General features: G+C 44.5%; 2 protein-coding genes across 3 annotated transcripts in view; one reads left to right on the top strand and one right to left on the bottom strand.

The window, feature by feature from the left end:
* The window catches only part of atrx (ATRX chromatin remodeler), a 33,665-nt gene extending 20,111 nt beyond the window's left edge, over nt 1-13,554 (top strand). For both annotated transcript variants that reach the window (XM_035161117.2, XM_035161116.2), the window contains exons 30-34: nt 6,628-6,777; nt 8,510-8,623; nt 10,161-10,256; nt 10,428-10,556; nt 11,913-13,554. In XM_035161117.2, the coding sequence (XP_035017008.1) occupies nt 6,628-6,777; nt 8,510-8,623; nt 10,161-10,256; nt 10,428-10,556; nt 11,913-12,137 (714 nt within the window). In that variant the 3' untranslated portion in view covers nt 12,138-13,554. The remainder of the gene's footprint in view (nt 1-6,627; nt 6,778-8,509; nt 8,624-10,160; nt 10,257-10,427; nt 10,557-11,912) is intronic.
* A 1,752-nt stretch (nt 13,555-15,306) lies between these two features.
* fgf16 (fibroblast growth factor 16) lies at nt 15,307-21,894 on the bottom strand. The gene is made up of 3 exons (XM_035162370.2): nt 20,872-21,894; nt 19,213-19,316; nt 15,307-16,877 (listed from the first exon to the last, which is right to left on the bottom strand). Exons 1-3 carry the CDS (start codon nt 21,173-21,175, stop codon nt 16,632-16,634), a joined length of 654 nt encoding a protein of 217 aa, XP_035018261.1. The 5' UTR covers nt 21,176-21,894; the 3' UTR covers nt 15,307-16,631.
* Between the last annotated feature and the right edge of the window lie 700 nt (nt 21,895-22,594).

Below are 22,594 nucleotides of genomic sequence, written 5' to 3'. Positions count from 1 at the left end.
CCCTTCATATGAGTATTAACAGGCAGAAGCACTGTATGAATGCACTCATTTGGCAGCTGATATCATTGCTCTCACCTTCTATATCCCTCTTAAGGAAGGAGTAGCCTACTTAGAGTGCAGGCGAGCACTGTTATAGATTTGAAGAGGAAAGATGTGTTCACTGAGCCCCGGTCTGTTAGATGCGTATGATCTTTAATGAGTCCAGTGACATTTATGTGACACAGTCTTCAAGCTGGAGAGGCTGACAAGCTCTTTAACAAGCGACCTGTTTTGGCCAGGGGGTTGACTATGATGTGGCAGCAGGACTGCAGTATTACGGAAGGAATTTGCCGTCTGGAATGATGTGAAGATGAGTCAGATGCCCTCCATCCCTTTGAGCCAACAGCGCTCTGCACAGAAGGAGAGAATGATTCGATCTTCACACCGGTCAAGTGCTGTTTTCTCAGCCACAGAGGGCATATTGGTGTGAAACCTGCGTTCACAAGGGCCACTGAGGCGCTGGTGGATATTTGTGCTCAAGAAGCTGAGTATTTTTGTCTCATCCTTCAGCTCATGTAGAGGGAAAACTCTGCAGATAACTGTTTTCTCTATCACTCCACCTTCCTCCTCTCCTGTTATGCTTCTTATATCCCACCACTGTCATTACTGTGTCTCCATCACCTCGTATTTTACCTTTATTTCCTGTCCCCTGCAACTTGTCTGTGCTGATGTCCCCACTCTCTTCCCCTGTCCAGCATTACCCCATCCCGGCTCCTCTCAGCCATCTTCACAACCATCTGTTGCCCTGACTCAACACACTGCCTCTTAATGTTCAAAGCAAGCTCAGTAAAGTTGTTTTTCTTTTTCTCCCTCTGGCCTCCCGTGCATGATGAAGGGTCATTATTTAAACCCCCCTCTTAAAGATGTCTCTGCACTCTTCAGAGAAACTAATTGGAGACAAAGGAAGCAGGCTCACTTCCCCCTAATGACAAAGAAGTTCCATGCAACCCAGACATGAGATTTTGACTCCCCACCCTCTTTTGCCCATTTCCTGTTCATCACTTGTATGCACAATGTTGACATGTGTACAAAGGACAATGTGCATGTTAGTCTGGGGACATTTTTTATACAGCGCTGCAGTGCTCCCTGCAAATGTTGCTGCATTGTACACTGTCGGTCAAGGTGGCAGGCTGCGGGCATATCTCACTGTGTGTGCCCTCAGCAGGTGATGGCTGCAGTGTTCATTAGACTCTGTCAGGTACACTGAGGTTGCACTTGAACCTCAAGAGCAGGAGCAGACCGGAGCAATAAGCCACACCATGTTTGTCTCATTAGGGGTAGGAAGTCACTTTGACCTTGAAGGAAAACTCCCCCCTTAAATCCTCTTTCAGCATTCAGTCACTGACGATCTGTGGATTCCAGGACTTATATCCTGATACACGTGTTGTGGTGAACCCACCCTCAACCTACCCCAGGTACTTGTACTCTGGTAATAGGTTTCTCACACTTCCCAGAATGCTCTTTGCCAGCTTTCAGAAACCTGCCTGAGCTTGTTGCATTGCAGGTGGAAAGAGCACTAATGACAGTCACAGCAAGGCACCGAGCCATGGGCCTCATTTGCAGCGCTCAGTCTATTGGGAGTACTGACTGTGGAGATATCAGTGACTGTCCCTTGTATGATTCATCTCTGTGTGGTTGCTTAACACAAACGTGGAAATAGATGATTGTAGAAAAAATACTGTTATGTTGGACTTATGTTGGTTTAATTCAGCTCAGCTGTCGTTTTGTCACTCTGCAGGAAAAGTCAAAATATACCTCCTGATAATTAAATGCCGACGCCTGTGTTTTAAAGGGCGATACAGTTTTCTATGTACAACAATCCAGTGTAATGAGCAAAATTTTAACTAAAATATCAAGGCATTGATGCACTATGCTAAATTACATTGAGAACCCTTAGTCAGATAATCGAACAGCTTCTGACTCCCATTGCTTCCACACCTTTCTGATGATTGATCTGTCTGAATATGATCTGACCAGTTCAGTCATTTTACAAACCTCACAATCTGACAATCACACAGGACTGTGGATATCCGACCCAAGCCGGGTTTAGACAAAAAATGTACAATGATATTTGGGTTCAGGCAAATTCGCATTGGCCGGGCTGATTTTTCACGTCTGTAATCATGGAAAAACAAGCAATAACCATGCATGTCAAGTACATGGTAACACAAACTCAGTGTATTAACTGCATTGGGCTTTGTTCACCCACATAACGGTGGTGGAACAGCCGACCATAACAATTATAGGCCTTTTTTTAATTTATCATGCTATATGTAAACTATTACGATCATTAGTAAATGATTAACCTAAACCAGAGAGCTGTTACTCCTGCAACTTTGACTTTGGATCAAAAGAGATTTGGTTTTTTGCCTCCTTTCTTTGTTGCTGTCTTTTAATGTGGGCCCATGACAGACCAACTCAAATGATTATGTTGCAGGTGTCTAGTGTTGTCACTGAACTTCAAAACTCCAGTTTTCTCCCTGTGCACCTGCACCTTGGAATAACATGCAAAGCAATTTAAAGCTTACTTCATTACTCTTTACGGTGTTTTAGTTTCTTTATTTATTCATTGCCTTTATAATAAAATGTTCCCTCTTTTGTCTCATGGCCCCTTACAAGTTGTTTTTTTAACTTAGCTATAGTATAAAATGAAGTCTGCACCTAAATGTATTTCCGGGTTAATTGAAGGTTTTGCATCATCTCTCCACCTCTTCTATGATGGCAGGATTATCACCCTGTGGGGAACAGCTGTTTAGTACATGGCCTGATTTTTACATTTAGATTTTTACTTCAGATTAATTCAGAAACAATTTTCTTTTTACTTTTTTCCCTCCGTTGGTAGTTCCACCATCATACTTTCACTGTCCCCTCATGAATCTTTCCTGACCAGTCTATCCAGGTCCAGCTGCCTGGACCTTTTATAGCAAGTTTCATTAGAAACACAGCCCCCTACTGCTGCTAGCTGAGGCTGTTTTTTATTGGAATGTTTATAGTCTTTGTTTTGTGACATGCACAATTTTGTTTTCTGTCAACTAGCTGACATATAGATCAAACCTCTGACTTGTATATAGGCCCCCAGAGGGTATAAAGACAGCGCGGTCCTGAGGGTAGGGGTGGCTTCCTGATGTCCCGCACTACGCCCCAGTTTCTGCAGAGGAACTGTTTAGAGTGGGCCAATGGGCTTATGTGTATCATTTGTCTGCAGCTGGGGGAGAGGGAGTTTTGACAGGCTATGTTTAGGTATTACAAATATCTTAGCCACTCTCATTTCTCCTGTCTTGGCCCCCTCTGTTGCTATGTTAACATACCTGTGCGATAAAAGCAGTTTCTAGCAGACACCGCCAATTCGAATTCTTTCAGAAACGTGTCCTCCCATTCCGGATCTCTCACTTTTCGTGTTGCGATTGAAGCAAACATCTGTTTCCCCCAGCATATCTTCTTAACTTATTGTATTTCATCTCCTACTGCACATTTAATGCCTGTTTAATCTTTTTCTCTGAAGAAGTTTATTGTTGTGGCAATGACAAATAATACAGTGACTGTAGAGGCCTAGTGAAAGTGTTCTTAACACATTAAAGGGCCGCTTAGGTGCAGGAAATTGGGTTAACATGGCTGAGAATGTTTTCACCTCAAAAAAGTATCTGATAACACGGCCAAAATCCTGCCTGCACACAACCCGCCGCTGTTAATGCAGGCGGGTGTTTAATTGCATCAGAACCTTTAAAGTTCAGCGTCACCTAAAGTCTACTGGTAAAGTACGTGTGGGCGCCTGTGCCAAGTAGTAAAGTCTCCCCAAGTTTTCCTCTTTGATGTGAGAGCTGCTGAGTTTGAAAAGTGCTTTACATCACTTATGGACTCCTGGCAGGTTAGACATTTTCAAAATACATTTACTGTCTGTACAAGAATTTGGCTTAAGAAGGCCATAAATAGTTGTCTAAATGTAAAGAAAGGAAAGTGCTTCATATCGTGGTTCATGTCATGGATGTTTGATTATGCAACAATTCTTACCCTAATTTTTCTACAATCAGTTGAGATCACTAGAAAAATCTTTCTCATCCTCACACATAGGTTCCCCCTCCATCATTACACCCATACATTCACATATTACATCCAAACATACATACTCTCTAATGCCAAATTGTGAAACCCTTTTCTAGATTTTACACTGTAAGAAATACCCACCCTGCACCTTCTCAGAGGGGTAATACAAATCGAGTTGAGTGGGTTAATTTACCTTTTTCAATCTCTGAGCATCTGCCCACCCAGCGTTCCTCGCTTTCTCTTTTCCACTGCAGCAAAGCGATAGGCTTCACCATGCAGCTCCATAAGGATGACAATAGCCCAGGTCAGATTACCTACAATCATTAGTTCTGGCTCGGGACACACACACACCGAGCGCAACAGGATGGGATATGGGCTGGACCACCCCTGAGCCATTACTAGTGGTGATTTCTTGGGTATCCCAGAATACAGTTGGTTCCAGTGGGAGCGTTTGTACTGTCATTTGACCTGCAGGTTCACTGACCTGTCAACATGAATCGATCATCAACTTAAAATACCCCAAAAATTAAATTGTGGTCTTTCTTTAACAAAGCTTGGACTATTTGAGCTGAGTGGAGCGACCAGGACGTCTTTCACAGTGTTAGTTTCTGTTTCTATCAGCAAACAGGCAAGAAGCTGCCAGCTCTGACTGGGCTCGAGCCTGTTGGCTGTAGTGGTCATTGACTTAAAAATAATCCTGGCTCAATCAACACAAAGCTGTGAAAAGTATTGTAGGAGTTGTCTTTTCTGGGGGAAAAATGTGTGATGCATAAGATTTTGTTTCTGCGTCATAGTTGGATGTACCTGCCATAATCCCCCTCCTTCGGAAAGGACTCCAAGGCCAGTTGCAAATCAGAGAGGTGGACATTTATGACGACTCAACGTGTTCACTGGATATCTGCGTGGTCACCTCTGAGTCATATTTAGACTTTGTCATACGATGCATGTTGTGTCTATACCAGTGCCAATATAATTGTCTGTGCTGGCATCTACTCTGGCCTTCATTTGACCTTGTGCTCACCTACTTTGGTAGAACAAACAATGATGGATGTCTTTTATCCGAGTCAGGCCAACAGGCTCGCCTGTGCTTTTATGTCCTAATTAGAGAGCAAAGCAGCAGCTGAAAAGCTGCCTGTGCCTCTGCTCTGAAATGTCTGCTTGTTCAGGGGTGGCCTGGTTTTGTCCTGATTGAGTGTGATGGCTAGGAAACATAAACATGTGTCAATGAGGAGCAGAATCAGATCCAGGGCCCAGGATTTTGGACGGGTTGATGAGTTGATAGATGCGCAGATGAGAAGCTCTTTGGCACCTATTTGTTCCAGCCACCTGAACTGTCGTTCTCTGGAGTTGTGGAGAACCTAAAAATAGGTTCTTGTGTAGTTTTGTTGCAGCTCTCTTCTCCCCCATTCAGGGATCCAGTTTCACTCCGTCTGGCCTGGTGTTTATTTTCAGTTTATTCAATACAGGTTTGCAATCACTGCTTAATTTCTTAGTGTGTTGTTTCTGTTTTGTATTTTTTTTTTTTCTTCCTCAATACCATTGACATGATTTATTTTGTTTACAACTTCAAGCTTATTGTCACCTTTTTAAAATGAGAGGGAGAGGAGACATGCGGAGCCCCTCTTGGTCCATGTGTAGGTTAATGATGCAACTTCTGTATGACGTTTGTTTCCAGAATGCAATGCTCCAGTTTAATGTAAAGCTAAGTTGAGACAAAGAAAAGCAAACGTGCTGCGGAGAGAGTAATTCAAACCATGTTTGTGTGAGTGGAGCCTGGCCCAGCTCTCTTAATTTTACTCAGGTATTGTTTTCATTAACAATGTAGTCATGGAAACCAGCCCCCAAAAAAACTTTCATTTGTTTATTTTGTTTTTATTTACTTTGTTTGGTTTTGTACGTGTCCTTTTAATCAATTTATTAGCAAATTCAAGGTTCTTTTTTATATTCCTAAATCCAAGTGTTGGGTTGGATTCGATTCAGGGATGTTTGTTTTACCTTGTTCCCTCCTCATCTCCTGCCAACAATCCACGTGACCATTGAATCAAGGCTCAAAACTTGTTTTTTTAAAGACGGTTATAATTCTTCTTAATGAGGCATACATATAAACATTGGATTTGAGCTGGAGCTCAAAACCACCATTATTTTACTAGAACATTTTTTCCCTTAAAAAGTGTGTAGATATCTGAGCATTCAGGTGACTTCCCAAAAACTTTCAGCAAAGATCAAACTAAAATTTTATAAGATTCTGTGCTCTGCAGCTCACAGAGCATTCTATTAAGAAACATTGTTTTAATCCAGCAAAGATCTTCCTCAGTTCATATGTGTTGCTTTGCAGAGTGCGTTAAGTCTTTTTTTTTAAAGCAATTTGCTTCCAATATGTATATCCCCAAAACACTATTTGAGCTGATAGTAAGTAGATACTTTTTTTTTTTCATATATATATTTTTTTATAGTGTGGCCATCTTAAGCCAAATCTGCCTCCCCTCTAGTGATGACTGTAAACCCACCGTGACCCTTTTCATCTTTTTGATTTCTCCCCAAATGCAGGATCCCATTCTGGCTGAGATGCTGCAGAACAATAAGGACCAGATTAGTTGTTACCATGAGCACGACTCCCTGCTGGACCACAAGGAGGAGGAAGCCCTGAGCGAGGAGGACCGCAAGGCTGCCTGGACTGAGTATGAGGCCGAGAAGAAGGTAAGAGAAAATAACACACACAGAAGAGACATATCCACCATTTCCAAAATCACAGGCACACGTACAGTGTTTATCCCCTCTGTCGATCATTCTCCATGTTATTGACATCAAAGTGCAAGGTGAGCGAATCCCACTTGTGTGGGTTTGTGTTGGATCTGTATAATCCTTTCATCACGTGGAGTAAGCAGGTGACAGGGCCTCCCTCCTACTCCACTCATGGTGCTTTTGGCCCACCATCAGTTTAGTGATCTCCTGTACAAATAACTGAGGCTTTCCAAGTTGCGTCTAGCGTTAAGTACATAGGTCAATAGATGTTTAGGGACTCCTTGTCTGTCTGCGTTACACTTTTCTCTCTTTTCCTCTTCTGCAATGTCCCCTCAGCGTCCCTTTCCTTTCTTATGGTACAAATCAATGACCAATTAGTGGGGTTTATTTGGAGATGTATGGGGGCTTGATGTTGTAAACGAGCAGAAGCAGGTCTTCTCCCCCCGGTGTAATCCTAGATTCTAATTCACTCTAATGATTATTTTTCCAACACACACTCCCTCCTCTGCCCTCTGTGTGCCTTTAAGCGGCTTTTCCCTCAGAGCTCCTCTGCTTTTCAAGAGAACAGAGGGTTCCCATTCGCAGGAAAAACTGCAGCGCTGAGGTCGAATGTGAGGATTTCAATTGTGTTCGCATCACTGCAATCTGTCACACACTAAAAGATGGAGAAGTGGTCACTTTCATCCATGAGAAGCTGTTCAGCTTCACGCTGTATACTCAGAGATTTGTAGGAGAAACAACTGGAACATAACCCGGCCTCTGCTAATGTCTTCACAACTTAAGGGTTTGGCCGCCTGTGGCCAGGAAAAGTTGCGTGTATGAATATCAGACTTGCAACTCAGGAAACGGAACAAAAAACTGTGAGAACATGATCAGGTGCCCACAACTGAACCCAGGAGCCACCTGGGATGACTCCAGCTCAGTGTAGAGCTCAACAAGACTCATGTCATACATTTCTGACACAACGTTTTGAAAATGAAGTCAAGTCATGATTTTGTGTCTGTCTGTCTGAAGATGTTTGAGTTCTGAAGAGCATTTGAGGATGCAGCTGAAGTCCAAGAGCGGCTGCTTGTTAATGGCAAACCTGAAGTGTGTGTGTGGTGTACTCGATCATGTGTGTTGTGGTTTTGTGGTTGTTTTGAGGTTTTGTAGTGTTTAGGCCTGCACACCTGTCTCTGACCAGGTCCAACAACCCCCACTGGCCCCAACACACACAGACACATGCGTACACACATCCCTACATACACATACACCGGATGGCCAGATTACAGGGCACGGGACAACCATCTGCAGCAGAGGCTCAATTACACACAAACATTGGTATCCTGCTGGCCTTTACTGGGACAGGACTGTTTACATCTGGTCACTGCTCTCTATCTCTCGATCGCTCTCCCCCACACACACACACACACTCACACATTTCATACAAGAGGAGCAGGCTGATATCACACAACGTGTTTCTCCTGCAGAGTGAAACACGTTGAACGTGCCAAGAGTTACTGACAAGTTTACTGACTGAGGCTGACAGGCCAAGTGAGCTGTCGTCTCTGGTCGACCACAGTGATACATTCTCTCCTATCACGCACTTGGTGACACCTGCCTAATTGATGTATACTATCATCTGTTTCAATTGGACGCTGGGGGGCCCTCTGCCTCCTCTCTCCCTCCTCTGTCTTTCATCTGACAGGGTCTCTCCATGAAGACCAACTACCAACAATACTCGCAAATGGACATGGGCTCTTCCAACTACTTCTCCTACAACGTGGCGGCTTTGGCCTCCATGACCAACCAGCAGCTGGAGGTAAGTAATGAGCTCCACATGCCCCTCTCCTGCCTCACACACCCCCTCTCCCTCCCCCACGGCATGGCGCCCCACATTCCTCAGACCCCACTGCTAATTGTGACAACAGTCTACGAGCCAACAAGCCCAGGCTGCCCCACTCCTCTACCCAACAGTTTGTAATGCTGCATGTCTGGGGCAGCAGCTATTTATACATCGTGGCTCATCTGACTGACAGAGGACATAAAGTCCAAGAGGCAATTTGTGTTATTCAATAAGTTATAAGTGTAAAAATACTGAGTGCTGGCTTCAGTTCTTGTAATTGTGGCATGTGAGAAATTATGTTGTTACACCTCTATCTTTGTAATAAGGAAACACTCATAAACTAACTGAGTTTAAACTCATTTTGAGCTTTAAGTGTAACTTCACCTTGCTCTGGCCCTTACTTCACCCATTGATCATTTCGAAAATGCTAAGAACTGGGCAGAGGACTGAGGAGAGTCTGAGAGTGACAGTGTAATTGTCGTGACATTTTCAGGCCATTAAAAAAAATGAGCATGACACAGAATCTCGAGGCAGCTCTGACACAGAGGGCTCTTTAGAAGTGGAGGACGTTTCTCCCCCTGAATCCCCTGAAGAGTGTATTTCTGTGGGGGAGGACCATGATGGTCCTGAGACACATCAGTTCCAGCTGTTTGCTGCAGCGCAGTTACGCACAAAGGCTAATGTCGGCAAATGACTGACTAATTTGTAATTACCAATAAATTAAACATCCAATAAATGAAGCGTGACACACAGGCATCTCTACCAATTATGTCCTTTACTCAGGTGTCTGTGGGTGCGCTGCAATCTGCTGTCTCCCTTTAGAGAATGTGTTGTAGGGGGGTGCCAAAGGTAAACACTACACTACTGGAATAAGACCATACAAATTGCTCTGTAAACACCATTTCCCCAGTCAAATCATGAACCTGCTCATATTTGATGAGACTTAACTTAAATATGAATCTCGCAAGGCCAAGAGTGACGTTATGAGCCATGTTCAACCACAGCAACATGATTAGTATTTATTTGGAATCCAGTCTTTGTCCCCCTGATGAATATTAATGTTAACACCCTTGTTAGCTGTGTGTTCTCCAACTCCTGATAACTTCTTCGCTACTTAGTCAGCACAGAGTTTATCAATCCCAGCCTGTATGTGGTTCCTATATTTAGAGATGCTGGTAGTATTGAGATTAAACACTTATTTGGTAGTTGCAGTTGATCTTCATGGCTTTGGGGCTCTGCTATGTCAGTATTACACCAATGGGCCACAGCACTGAAACCAATCACCTGTTGTAAAGTTGTGGCTGCTCAGTGAAGAGCTGCACGATTCAGTGTCCCTATGAATGGTGACATTCAAGTTAATCATTTGATTCAATGTTAATTTTAAAAGTGTCTAGCGGGTTTTAAGATCTTCCATCATGTAGTAAATACCAAATCCCCACAGGTTATCTTTATTTAATATTCAAAATGAGAAACGCTCACCAGTGTCATGTTTTTCTCTTTTATTTGTCTTCAGGACCTGATAAACCAGGGACGACAGAAAGTCATTGAAGCAACAAATGCATTGAAGACTTTTTCACGGGAGTCAGTGGAGGACACCATTGCCAGACTGGTGAGTGTCAACACTTGTGCAGCACAGCGTCTAAATCAGTCTTTGTTGATAGTTATTCTTACTGCAAGAGTGTTAATCAGTCCAAAGAAGCATTCTTTCTGTCACTGAACTGTATTATGACTGTGATGGGGGTTGGAGTTGATGTATGTGATCTGTCGTCTCTCCCCACAGTGGAAGGAGAACCCGGCGCTTACAGAGAGTCAGGTCCAGTCTATGGCCCTGGGACGTCAGGCCACTGTGGAGCTGGAGATCAAGCGCAGGGAAGCCATTTACAGGGATGTTCTCACCAGGCAGCAGACGGTAAGAACTGGCTCTGGTAGTGTAATGTCGGCTCTCACTATTTTACCAGAAACTAGTGGGGGACTTAGAGAGCACATGCCTCCGCCAAGGCCAAACAGTCTCCTTATGTTCCCTAAATTAACTAGATCTGCATTTTTATTTTGATCTGTACCTAATTGCACACACTTATAAATATAGGTCCCCTAAACATGCCAGATTTTTTTGTCCTCAAGGTCAATAAATTATGCTTTGAGAAATCAATGAAAAGGTTTAACACCCTACCTCAGAATGTTAACGAAAATGGGGAAACAATCCCAATTCCGCCTCCTGATTCAGATCCAAACCAAAATTAAATGGTTTTATAGCTCAGGAAAGACCTATATCACATCCTTACTCCAGGTTTCGTGGTAATCCGTCGAGCAGTTTTTAGGTAATCCTGCTAAATAACACACTAACAAACACAGACGAAAACATAGCTGTAGTAGATGGAACTTGGCTGAAAAACCCACATGGTTATTACTCTACTTTCAATAACAATATATTGTTAATGGTGCTTAAAGGAAATGCAGTATGTACCCTGAATTTAAATAATTGATTATTATTGATGTGAATATTATTACCAAGCAGGTAGCAGTATTTATTCATTCACTCTCCAAGGGCAGTCCAATAAGCTCAAGAGGTTGTGCTCTAAATGTATAAAGATCACAAAAAGACGACAATTCAATTCATACGATCAAAACCTAATCGTTTCACAGCTGTTATGAATCGTCCAGGCCCAAGTCTGTAAATCACCCTGGTCTGCAGTGGTAGTAGTATCTGAGTTTTCTTCCTCTGACCCCTCACAAGCACTTAGTTAACCTTGACTACATCTGTGGGACAGTTATAATCAACCTCAGACATCAGCTGTAGAGTTGTTGTTGTGAAGTCTGACTAAAACTGAAAAAATGTTCTCATCACTCAAAGTACTGTCCTGAGAAAAACAAACTGTGCCTTAGCGTGACTTTCCAGCCTTTGTTCAGGAACTGACAAGAAATCGGCTTGATCACCAGCTGTTTGTAAATTCAGGTTTTATAGTAACTGCATTTTTAAACCTTCTGGAATTTCCTGCCTTAACTTGATGAACTTGGTGTTTTTTTTCCCAACACATATTTTGTATATTCTTGTGTTTATGAGCTTATAATTAGGTCAATAATTAAATGAATCATTCCGTTGTACCTTTTGAGATCATTATTTTGTCATATTTGACAATTTTTTCTTTTATTTTCCATTGTCCTTACATGTGCTCAGGTCATGTGAGGTCTGCAGCTGGTGGTCACTACAATAGTTATTTGTAGTTAATTTGTTTGTCTCTGTGTTTTGTTTTGTTTTTCTGTCCAGCTGATGATGTTCGTGCAGAAGCTCATCACCAACAGGAAGGTGCAGGAGCAGCAGCTGGCCATGGCTAACCAGGCCAGCTACCTGAACCAGCTGGCCCTGCAGAACGGCATGATGGGAGGCAGCGGGCTCAGCCAGATGGACCTGCTGGGACTCTACCAGCAGCTCCACGGCCTGGGCTCCCATCAAGGCATGGGCAAGAATCCTGGGCCCTCCAAGGGCCTGTAGGTCAGAGGGACTATTCCTCAGCCCCCGCAACCCATCCCCCTGCCCACACAGCTAGCCAGCTCCCAGTGGCCCAGTCCAAGCGTGGCCCTGTAACTAACACATTGTGAGACGCCTCAGCGCTCAAAGCAAACCGGAGCACCGAGCAGAGGGTGGAGTAGTTTTGAGACTAGGCCGCTGTCCGCTGGGGCCTCAAGTGGGCTAGACTCTCAGTCCTTTATTCTGTAGTTCACTGAGAGGAAGTGGAATATAATGTATAAATGACTGTGTGAAAGATCTGTTAGGATGTTTAACAGGAAAAAAAATGTATATACCGCCTTAATGTTATTCAAGTTCTATATCTTCATTTTTCATGTATTTAAAGACGAACAAGTTTTACCCCCAATGCTTTTAAGCATTGTTCTGTTTCCCCCTTAAGAGGGTTTCCTTATAATTTAAACTCAGTTTTTTATACTGTTTTAAATTCCTAACTAAACTGAGTGGGACCAGTGTCGTTGGTGACAGGACTCCATAACTGTAAAGGGTTAGGGTTACATGATTATTAGCACCAGTAGATTCCTTCACCAATATCACCCACAGCTGTTGGTGCTGCAAAGTCCTGCTCTTCTTGGCAAATAGAAGAAACTGATGAGTTGACAAAAACAGGAAAAAAAAGCATTAAAATTTTGGCCTTATTATATGTTTGTTTCCTAAAAAAAACTCTGTAAAGTTTTGAGATTTGTTCAGAACCTTTTTCTATTATACTTTTAAGTGTTTATGTTAGTTGTCACTGAACATGGTAATGGAATGCTTCTGTTGTTCAAAACTGCCTGCCCGTTCCTTTTCGTAACCTCACTCCCATCGTCACGTGTTGTCTAGCATAGCACTGTGTGTCCTGTCCATCGTTTATGTTCCACTTGTGTTGATCCCGAGGGTGACTGATGGGGCCTCGCAAAGCGTAACCACTTCAGCCACGTATCACAGGGCCCAAAACGTTTCCCTTTACTCGTCTGTCACAGTTTGACATGTGTTTGATCAGGTTGGACGTGACAGGAAGAAGTAAAGATTGGAAATCTTCTTATATCGGGCTGATGAGTGTTGTCTGCTTTGTGAGAATCCATCCTCCTGGATACTGTAGTCTCAGCAGGCAGACACCCAGACTACCTGTACTCTACTTTGGCACATTCTTGCTTCTAAATGCTTAAACTGGTGTAGCTGTTAAACATGAGGAATATGTGCATTTCTCATGAAGAGACGCCCATTTCTCTAGTTGGCTCCTGCGTTTGCACAAGGTGTATTTCATATGTGTCGAGAAACTTTTTTGCCCTCCTCTAAGAATGTTTTTATGTTAGATAATACACCAAGTTGATTTGCCATGAATTTGATCTGCTATTATCTTGATAAGTATTTAATATAACATTTAATAAAGTGACCAAAAGGATGAGCAACTCCCGTGTTTGAGTTATTTGTTTTTTAAGTGCTCTGCATTCCTCTGCACTGACTGAATTTATACTGGGGAATGTTGGCATTTGGTTATTGGTTATTTTTATTATTGAAGGTCTTCCACAAACTTTTTATTACACACCTGTATCATTACGTATCTGAAGCACGGCTGATGGTGGATTTTTGAGCTTTGTACTGACAGAGATATTTAAGAATATATAAAATCTCATAGTAAAATATTGGCCGGTAGTGTTCAGGGCTTGTTTTTATTGCCTTTATTAGACAGTGGATAGGGATGAGGAACGACATGTAACAAAGCCTCCCAGATATCGAGGATAGTATGTGTCAGGTTTTAAACATACAATCAATAAAGAGGAATATGTTGTGTGTAAAAATGTTAACTACACATAAAACGTACAGCAGGCAGGTAGCCTAGCTTAGTATAACGACTAGAAACTAATGGAAACAGCTAGCATGGCTCTGTCACAAAATCTTCCTGTTTCCACAAAGTCATTGTTCCTGATGAAGAACTACATGTCCCCATGTAAAAGTACAACTTTATATTCCCACAGTTGGGTTCATGTTTAAGGTTAAACAAGTTATAACATGTTGACTGATGAGCTGGTAGGCAGATTTATGTTGCCATTGTTTGGGGCCAGACTACTCCCCTCTGCTGTGTCCATGCTAAGCTAGGCTAACTGTCTCCAGCCTCATATTTACCATACACACGAGAACAGTATGTTTCTCTTCATTTTGGCACAAACACAAATAAGTTCTGAAATTTAGTACTACCCCTTAACGGCTGACGGATCCATCCTGGTGTCCCAGTGTTTCACACCCTCTGTCCCACTCTCTTCTCCCTTCAATCTTTCATCTATTTTCCCTCTCCCGGTATTGTTTTCATTTCTCAGTCTGCCAGGGTTTTCCCCTGCATGTCTTTGACTTTTCCATTCCCTCCCCCCAGGGGAGCTTGCTCTCACAGCTTACAGATATCTGCCAGTGGAGAAACATTACAACTATTGCAGATGTTGAAATGTTGATCCCATCCCCTCTTAGCCCCAGATTACCACCACTCCACGTTTGCAGCAGCACATCCCCGCTGGTTCTCTGTGGAGCAGGCAGCTGTTTCTGTCCATTGAGACGGACCCGGTGCGGACTGCGCCGTGACGGGGTCTGTGAGGCCCCCGCCGTGAACAACCAATCGCTGCCCTAAACCCAGGCTGATGTGTAAAGCCAATTAGGAGCGGAGGAGTCGGGATCCAGTTGCACAGGGAATCTCATTTTGTACGGTACATGTGGGCTGATTAAGACCTCATGGAGCCAGAGGAGGCCTGTGCACATTACTGGGTAAAGGGTTTGTGAGGGCAAATTGGCTCCGGGTTGTACGGGTGTTGCAACTTCTCACCCAATTTTCTCGCAAATGCCACATGGTCACTGTTTTACATTTAATACAACAATGTGCAAGCTGCATAATAATGGCCTTTCAATAGAGATATCTTTGAGGTAAAGCTACTTTGAAGTGAAATAATTATCAGGTGAAAAAAACACATGTTGGTGCTAGAGGAGAAGTCAGGGGAACACCAAAATCAACAGGGTCCAAATCCTCTGGGGACCTTGAATGTATATGCAAAATTCTATGGCAATAAAACAGATATTTCAATAAGGAGTCAAGTGGTGGTGGAGCGAGCCACCAACATGTATAATTGTTCACAGCGCTGCACCGCTAACATGGCTGGAAACACAAGGAAAGAAATGCAACATTCACATTGATATCTATATCTGGTTTTAATTGGTACATCAGATTTTAATCCAAGCAAAAATAGTCTGTCACAATGAGTTCTTGATAGCAGGACAATTTTATTGTCATTTTCATTGCAGTTCTTCATAAACATTTTTTTTGCTTTTTCTATTTTGGTGTAATTTCAGTAGAATCTAACCGTCCAGATAACTTCAAGTTCATTACAAAATAAAGTCTTTGCAATAAATAAATATATAGATTTATATTTATACTTTATAGGTAGAAAATAAATATATTGTACATCTCATAAATAGGATCACCCATATGTACACCTCAGCTGCTTGCATTTTTAATAATGTTCCTGACACTCCGAACATTACAAGTCACAGACCCCCACCCCCCTCATCTGTCATTCTTTTCAACCACAGTCAGAGAAGTGCTTTTGTCCCGAGCTTCATCGTTTGTTCCGCATACAACTCCTACAAGACGCCGCTCCATGCTTTATCTAAACGTGATGAATGCGATCGTTAGACTGATGATTGCATGGGAGACCGAGCGAGCCTGCAGCTGGGAACTGGGGATGTGCAGTAAGTGCTCTTTTCATCTGTCACACATTCATCAGAGATTTTACGTCCCCGCTTTCATCTTTGATTTTTGAGGACAACTCAATAAAAGCTCCAGTTGTAACAGTTTGTTCCCGTTCGCTTTAGTACCCGACTATCCAAACCTGCCACGCTCCTTCTATCCATCCATCTCTGTGTTTGTGGAATGTGCCCTCGCTTACATTTACCATGACTGTGTATAGAGCATGACAAACGGGCCATGTTTCATCTGCAGTGCTTTCTGTTTCCTTTCTGCAGCTTTTCTTAAAGTATCTTTCCTGCCTTCTCATACCAACTTTTCTATTTTATTCTCCCCCACCAGCTTAGGGCTCCTCGCGGCTCCATTCGTCACTGCACACCCTTTCAGTATCTATGCATTTACCTTTAAAAAATTTTTTTAAAAAAAGTGGTTATTTAGAAAACGTGGCACCTGATTGCCCCACAGCTGGGCAGTCATGTGGGCCACATTTGTCCCCATGTCCGTAGTGGTTTTACAAGACGGCTTTCTGTCCTCGCCGGCGTCGCAAGTCCACTACAGAAGCAAAGAAGCGACATCCAGGAGCGTGCACAAAGTTTATGTCAGTGCCGTATGTGCTTTGTAGTGGGCTGAGGTCTAAACACAGTGACCTCAGCGGGTGTTGAGGGTGAAGAGTTCTGTACCGGGTCCAAAATATCCACAACACCCCCCCTCTCCTCTTCGTTGACTTCTGTTCCTCCCGGTGGAACCAGCTCTGGTCACCTGTACTGGAACAAGTCTCTGTAGGCTTGTGGGATCTTTTCAATCTCCACCGGCCTGGGTAAGAAGTGGGTGAGTTTCTGGTGTTTCTTAGTCCTGTTGCCCTCCCTGGGCGAGCCGTCCTTGTTCAAGGCCACGTAGTAGAAGCGCCCCGTGTCGTTGTGCTTGTACACAGTTGAAGAGTAGGTGTTGTACCAGTTCTCCTCAAACTGATCCCTGAACACACATTCTGCCGTCAGCTTCTTCTGCAGGAGAGAAAACAACACATTAGTCATGTGCTGAGGTCCTGCTCTGCACGGCACTGAGCGAGGGAAAAGAACATTTGCAACAATAGACATTAAAGAGAGAACACAAGCGGAGATTGAGATGGACGATGCTGCCCTGCATGCAGATCTCCCTGTCTCTGACGGACCCGTTTGTGTTCGTCGTGAACTCCTTTGGTCTGCACCAAAAGCTGAAATGAAGCAGCAGAAGCTCATCTAGACAGGAGCTCATTATGACAAACGAGGGGAAGTCATTACAGAAGGCTTTTCACTTCACGCCCCACACTTACTCCTCAGACCTGTTCACCTCTCGTTGTGCATGGAGAATTATTTCCCTCCCTGCATGTGCTACAATGAGAACAGTGAACGGGAGTACAGGCTCCTCTCACACACACACACACACACACACACACACACCACGTTTATACTTCTATCTTACTAAGGACACTCATTGGCATAATGCATTCCCTAGCCCCTTACCCTAATCCTAACCATCCAAACTAAATGCCTAACCCTAACCTAAACCTAATTCTAACCCTAGCCCTAAAACCAAGTCTTAACCCCCAAACAGTCCATTAAAGGTGGGTCAGAAAGTGAGGACCGGCCAAAATGTCCTCACTCCGTAGCTTGTAGGCTCAAAGTGGTCCTCACAAAGATAGCTGTACAAGAGCACACACACAGCCTCGGCCTTCACTGATGCCGCAGCATGAGCGATGGCTGCGGGTTCAACAGGTGAGAGTGTGCTGGCTGAGTGACTGTGAGAGAACAATAAGAGCTGCTTTCCTGCCAGGACCGGTCAGTCTCTGCTGCTCTGCAAGACGGCCCCAAACTCAAAGGAGTCCACGGTATCACTGAGGACCCAGGCCCAAAATTGAAGGGTGTCCCAAAACAGTCTCTCCCTCCCACTGTCCCCCTGGACACACAAGGAATTGAACTTTTTTTATTTTTGGCTACGAAGGAGATAAATGTTCGCTATCGGTCGATCTTTTAGCCTTTAGCACACTTTATGGTGTTTGTGCAAGAGTCTTGCTTTTTATTACAGCAGTAATTTTGTTGATTGGCTGTCAGGCTGTGCTTGGCTGCGGCTGCGTGGTGAAGCTGTTGTCTGTAAACACAGCCCCGAGGGCACATGACTAGGTCAGCTTCATCCTAATAGACACGCACGCACGCAGACGCGCGCAGAAACCTCATCGGATCAAAAGCTCGTCAAGGTCTGGTGGTTGTGGGCCGGAAGCGGCCCTCTACCTGCTGGCCCCCTCCCGTCCCACCTCCTGGCCTCTCAGATTCAGACATATATATTTACATCGCTCTCTCTGTCAGTCAGGTGACTTATTCAGGTGTGCAATTACTCCCCCGACCCACCAAATCATGGCCTCCCACCATCACCTCCCCTATGCAGGGTCAAGGCTCTGGGATGCCAGACTCTGATAGCAGTAACCATATCTGCACTTTCGACATAATGGCCGTGCTTAAAAAGTAGCCTCTGTTGGAAATATTCAGAGCTGGGGGCGGGGGGGGGGGGAGTCTGAGCTCTGAGGGGCCCTCAGGTAAAATGCCCTGGGACACCTGATACAGGTAACCCTCACATACTTCCCTTTCATTGTTTTTATCTCTTCCATTTCCCCTCCCCTGTCCCCAGACACCGACCACATATGAGAGAAAGTCAGCCAAAACGTAACACACACACACACACACACACAAAACGCGCCCCCCCCCTGAAAAACAGATGTTCTGTTGAAACTACAATCACTGTGGAAAAACACAAAATAATTCTTCTATATTTAACACTGCTGTCCAGCTGTGCACAGAGACGTAATCTCCACTGAACTCACCCTCCGCACACGTCCAAACGCTCCTGTCTCCACTTTGGGGAAAATATGTAAATATTTCTGCATTTCTCAAAACTAGATGAGGTCAGCTTGCTCTCCGAAGCTGTTTTTTCCCTTGAATCCTTTCACACATGGGGACCTCTGAATTCTTTTATTTGATACTGATGCTGTTGTTTGTGGTCTGGAAGTTCAATCTAGTGTCTCGAGTCGTTCCTCTGTGATGAAGGGAGGCAGCGGGAGAGAGAGGCATGAGACTCAAGGGTGTGAGAGAGACCCGGACGACTTGTTTTGACTCACTGCGGCTTTTCCCATCCGCCACGTATGGGAACCTCGATAACAAACGGACCCTCAGATTGCTCCTGGAAACATCTTTTTTGACGGCCCACTACTTACTGACGTGTATTCTCTTGTGCCAGACTAGTTGTGAATGAGGGGCTGCATGCATGGGGGTGTACATAAAAGAGGGGTTGGTGGGTGGGTTGACTCACCGACCCAAAGAGCTCTCCTTTTTCATTCATGCCGAGGTAGAGTCCAGCATCCACCCCTCTGATGCTGACCAGACCCACTGCCAGGCTGATGAACTCCAGGATACCTGAGGTCAAACACACACACACACAAATCCGTCAATGAAGCCCACAAATACAGTGGCCTCCTCAGCCGACTATAGCAGATACATGTATGTAAATCGTACTACTTTTGCAAATTGTCCACTGCCATCCGATAAGTTTTTAGTCTGAATTAATTGCAGTCAAAGAAAACCCAACATCCTCTTCCCACTCCACGCTTCCGTTGAAAAACATTTAATGCCACTAAGTGACTTGATGTTGTCATCGATTACAACAGAAAAGACAAATGTGCAGCACCAGTGGAGGGTTTCTTTGGTTTGTCGCTTTCTTTTCAAGTCTTGCTCAATTCATCGCGTCACTCTGTCATAATGGGCTGTGGTTGTCTATAAATGTGTTCATCCTGGCTTTGGGGATTCCAACTGGCCTCTAATACAGAGCTAGGACTCGGAGCTGTGGGCACAGTTGTTTGCTGACTCACAGGAAGTCGGTGCAAAGGGGGGAACATGTATAGTTCAAAGACCAGGAAACAACCGGTGAAATTAAAAGCCACGGGGCTGCTGTGATGATGCAGAGGTTAGTCAGAGAGGATCCAGCTGGCTGCAGCCGACTGGCAGAGGCCACCTGGTCCCCATCTCCTCGACCTCATCCGATGCCAGAGGATGACACAGACGATCCCTCTAATTTTTTTGCGGGGCGAAAGAGTGTGTCTCTTATTTTTTTATTTTTTTCCTTTTAATCAAAGCCACGTCGCTCCTCGCAGCTCTGACAAAGACCTTAAGTGGAGCCAGAGACAAACACGCGCGGACCACCCATCCCTGTAAACCGGCTTGTTTTGGCTGCACGTCTGAACATAAAAAAAAATGTGTTCCCAGAATTCCGCACTGGTCATGCTTTAATCTGGAGGTATTCCGCCTGCACCTGCGACATGACCGCACGGACACGAGGCGCGGGACATGTGCGCGTCTGCCCCCTGACCTCATGTGTTTATCGCTGTCCCGCGAGCCGCACCTCGCCCCATTTGCATCAATGGTACCAAATCTTCAGAGCACGAGCGCCGGAGACACCTGCGCCCCTCACGCACACACGCACGCGGCGGCGGTCGCCAGGGAAAAGGTGCGCGGCTCCGCTCCTCCTGCGCGCCTCCAGGTGACGGTGACGCACGGAGCTGTATTCACAGGGGGAAGTGCGGCAGGGGGAAACACGCTCCTTAATTAAAGTCAGTTTGAGATTGACAGCAGTGAGAATTATCTAAATTGATAGCGCAGGATATATTGCACCTCGTAAATCACCAAAATCTGCAATGAAATTCTGTAATAAGGATAATTGCTTCCCTCAGGATCCCTGGAGGCCTCAGCGCGACCCTTTTCATTTAGACATCCCTGTCAGTGACTGTGTATAATAATAATAACAATAATAATAACAACAACAACAACAACAATAATGATAATAATAATAATAATAATAATAATAATAATAATAATAATAATAATAAGTCACTGGTGGTGAACCAAGACGGACACATGATGAAATCCTCAGCATTCTAAACTTTTCTGAACTAAATCAAAAGGACCGTGGCCTCACCGAATCTGCTGTGGTCCTGTCGTGTCCCGTGCACGGTGCCGTTGGGGAATATCTCCAGCTGGAAGCCGGTCCTGCAGTAGAGCTGCCGCCGCCTCAGGATCCCCTTGAGGTGCCCGAAATCCGTCGGCGACCCCCGCTGCAGCCTCCCCTCGATCTGCCCCAGCCGCTCATTCAGCCCCACCGGAGGCTCCGCTACGGGCACACTCCCGAGCGCCGGAAATGTTTGTAAATCCAAGTCGACTGTCCCCAGAAAGCTCCCGACCTCTCCCATGGTGTGCACAGCTGTCAGATTAAGCGACGGCATTTGAAAGGTTTGGGCGACTCGAAGCGGGAGAAAAGTTTCACGCAAGTCCGGTCCATGCACGCACGAAGCCAAAGGGGCTACCCGGCGCGCCGCTGCTCCTCCAAATCAGTCCTCTGAGTTTATTGATGGTCCTCTGCTTTAATCATCAGTTTGATATCTCTGTTCATCAGATGGAAAGACTCTTATTATATACATACTCCCCACGCATTCTCACATTGGATGTTCAAACACAAGCCACGCCTGGCTGGCATCCCTTCTTTACGCGCATCAGTTTCCCTCACTTGAACGTGTGGAGCCACTTCCAGTCCAACTTTTTACTGCTGGTGATGATGCCGCTGTCTGTCACTGCTCTCTGTGGAAAGCTGCACCAAATCCTCCGATCACGCAAAATCCCAGTGCGGGTCCTCTCTTAGCTGCTGCGCTCTCTCCTCTGACAGAAGCACACGGTCTTTCCAGGGGCAGGGAACTCTGCTGGCAACAGCTTGTGGCGCATTACAAAGCGAGACAGACGCGCAGACCATCATTGTTAAAAGACAAAACAAAAGCAGCTGACACAAAGCCGAGAAGCTCTATCTATCATAAACTGTAACAAACCACTGCACCACAAAGGCGATCCATAATTTACTCTGACTGGTTTATGGTCACACCACGGCCTCTCCGGGAGAAGAAGAGGGGGGAAACAGGAAAACCGCAAAGTATCAGGTGAGCGTTTCCCTCCCCGCAAGATTATCAAAATAATCTGTGCGTAATCTCGGAGCAAACCAGTCTCACGCACAAGTGCCAGTGCCAACCACAGCGGTAGGACGTTTTTCATGAGAGCATTTTCTCCACCTCCTCGCTGGAAGCAGGTGCTTCCTCGCCCCTCTGCACAACGTTTGCAATGTGCTCCGGCAAACCAGCAGTTTAACCACTTGTACTACTGGCAAGGGGGAAAAAAAGAAGGAAAATCCAAATGTTGATGACGTGTAGTATCAAATCTGACTGCTGCTGAACTTTAGAAGACTCCAGAAGAGCTCGGATCAAATGTTTTTAGAAGTTTTTTTTTGTTGTAAGTTTTCAACATTAATCTTCAGAAACTTTTAAATAAGCTGCTGCAGTAATTATGTAACTCAGAAAACATGAGTTGAGGCAGCAGCACATGGAGAAAATCCTGGATATGAGAGTTATTTACGGAAGTTTGCATTTCTTTAATATCAGCATTGTAAATATATAGTTGATAAAAGACTTGTTTTTGCACTGTAAAAGTAAAGCGCTTCAACTTGTAACACAAATTAAGTTTTTTCAACTTAAAGCTAACGAGTTAGAATAAAACAATATCGAACTTTGATTTGAAAAAAGTATTTGTGTATTATTTAAAGTTGGTCAACGATGATCCTTTTACACTGTTTTCTGCCTTATTATGTCTAATCTACACAGAAC

The sequence above is a fragment of the Hippoglossus stenolepis genome, chromosome 7 (genome assembly GCF_022539355.2).
Source record: "Hippoglossus stenolepis isolate QCI-W04-F060 chromosome 7, HSTE1.2, whole genome shotgun sequence".
NCBI classification, from domain to species: domain Eukaryota; kingdom Metazoa; phylum Chordata; class Actinopteri; order Pleuronectiformes; family Pleuronectidae; genus Hippoglossus; species Hippoglossus stenolepis.
This window is presented reverse-complemented; position numbering and strand designations above follow the sequence as displayed.

What these genes read in the sequence shown, in the direction of transcription:
- fgf16 (XM_035162370.2), bottom strand. Translation starts at nt 21,175, where the DNA reads ATGCCGTCGCTTAATCTGACAGCTGTGCACACCATGGGAGAGGTCGGG. An exon ending in ACAGGACCACAGCAGATTCG is followed by an intron (nt 19,317 to 20,871) that starts GTGAGGCCACGG and finishes GTTTGACCTCAG; the next exon opens with GTATCCTGGAGTTCATCAGC. An exon ending in AAGGAGAGCTCTTTGGGTCG is followed by an intron (nt 16,878 to 19,212) that starts GTGAGTCAACCC and finishes TCTCTCCTGCAG; the next exon opens with AAGAAGCTGACGGCAGAATG.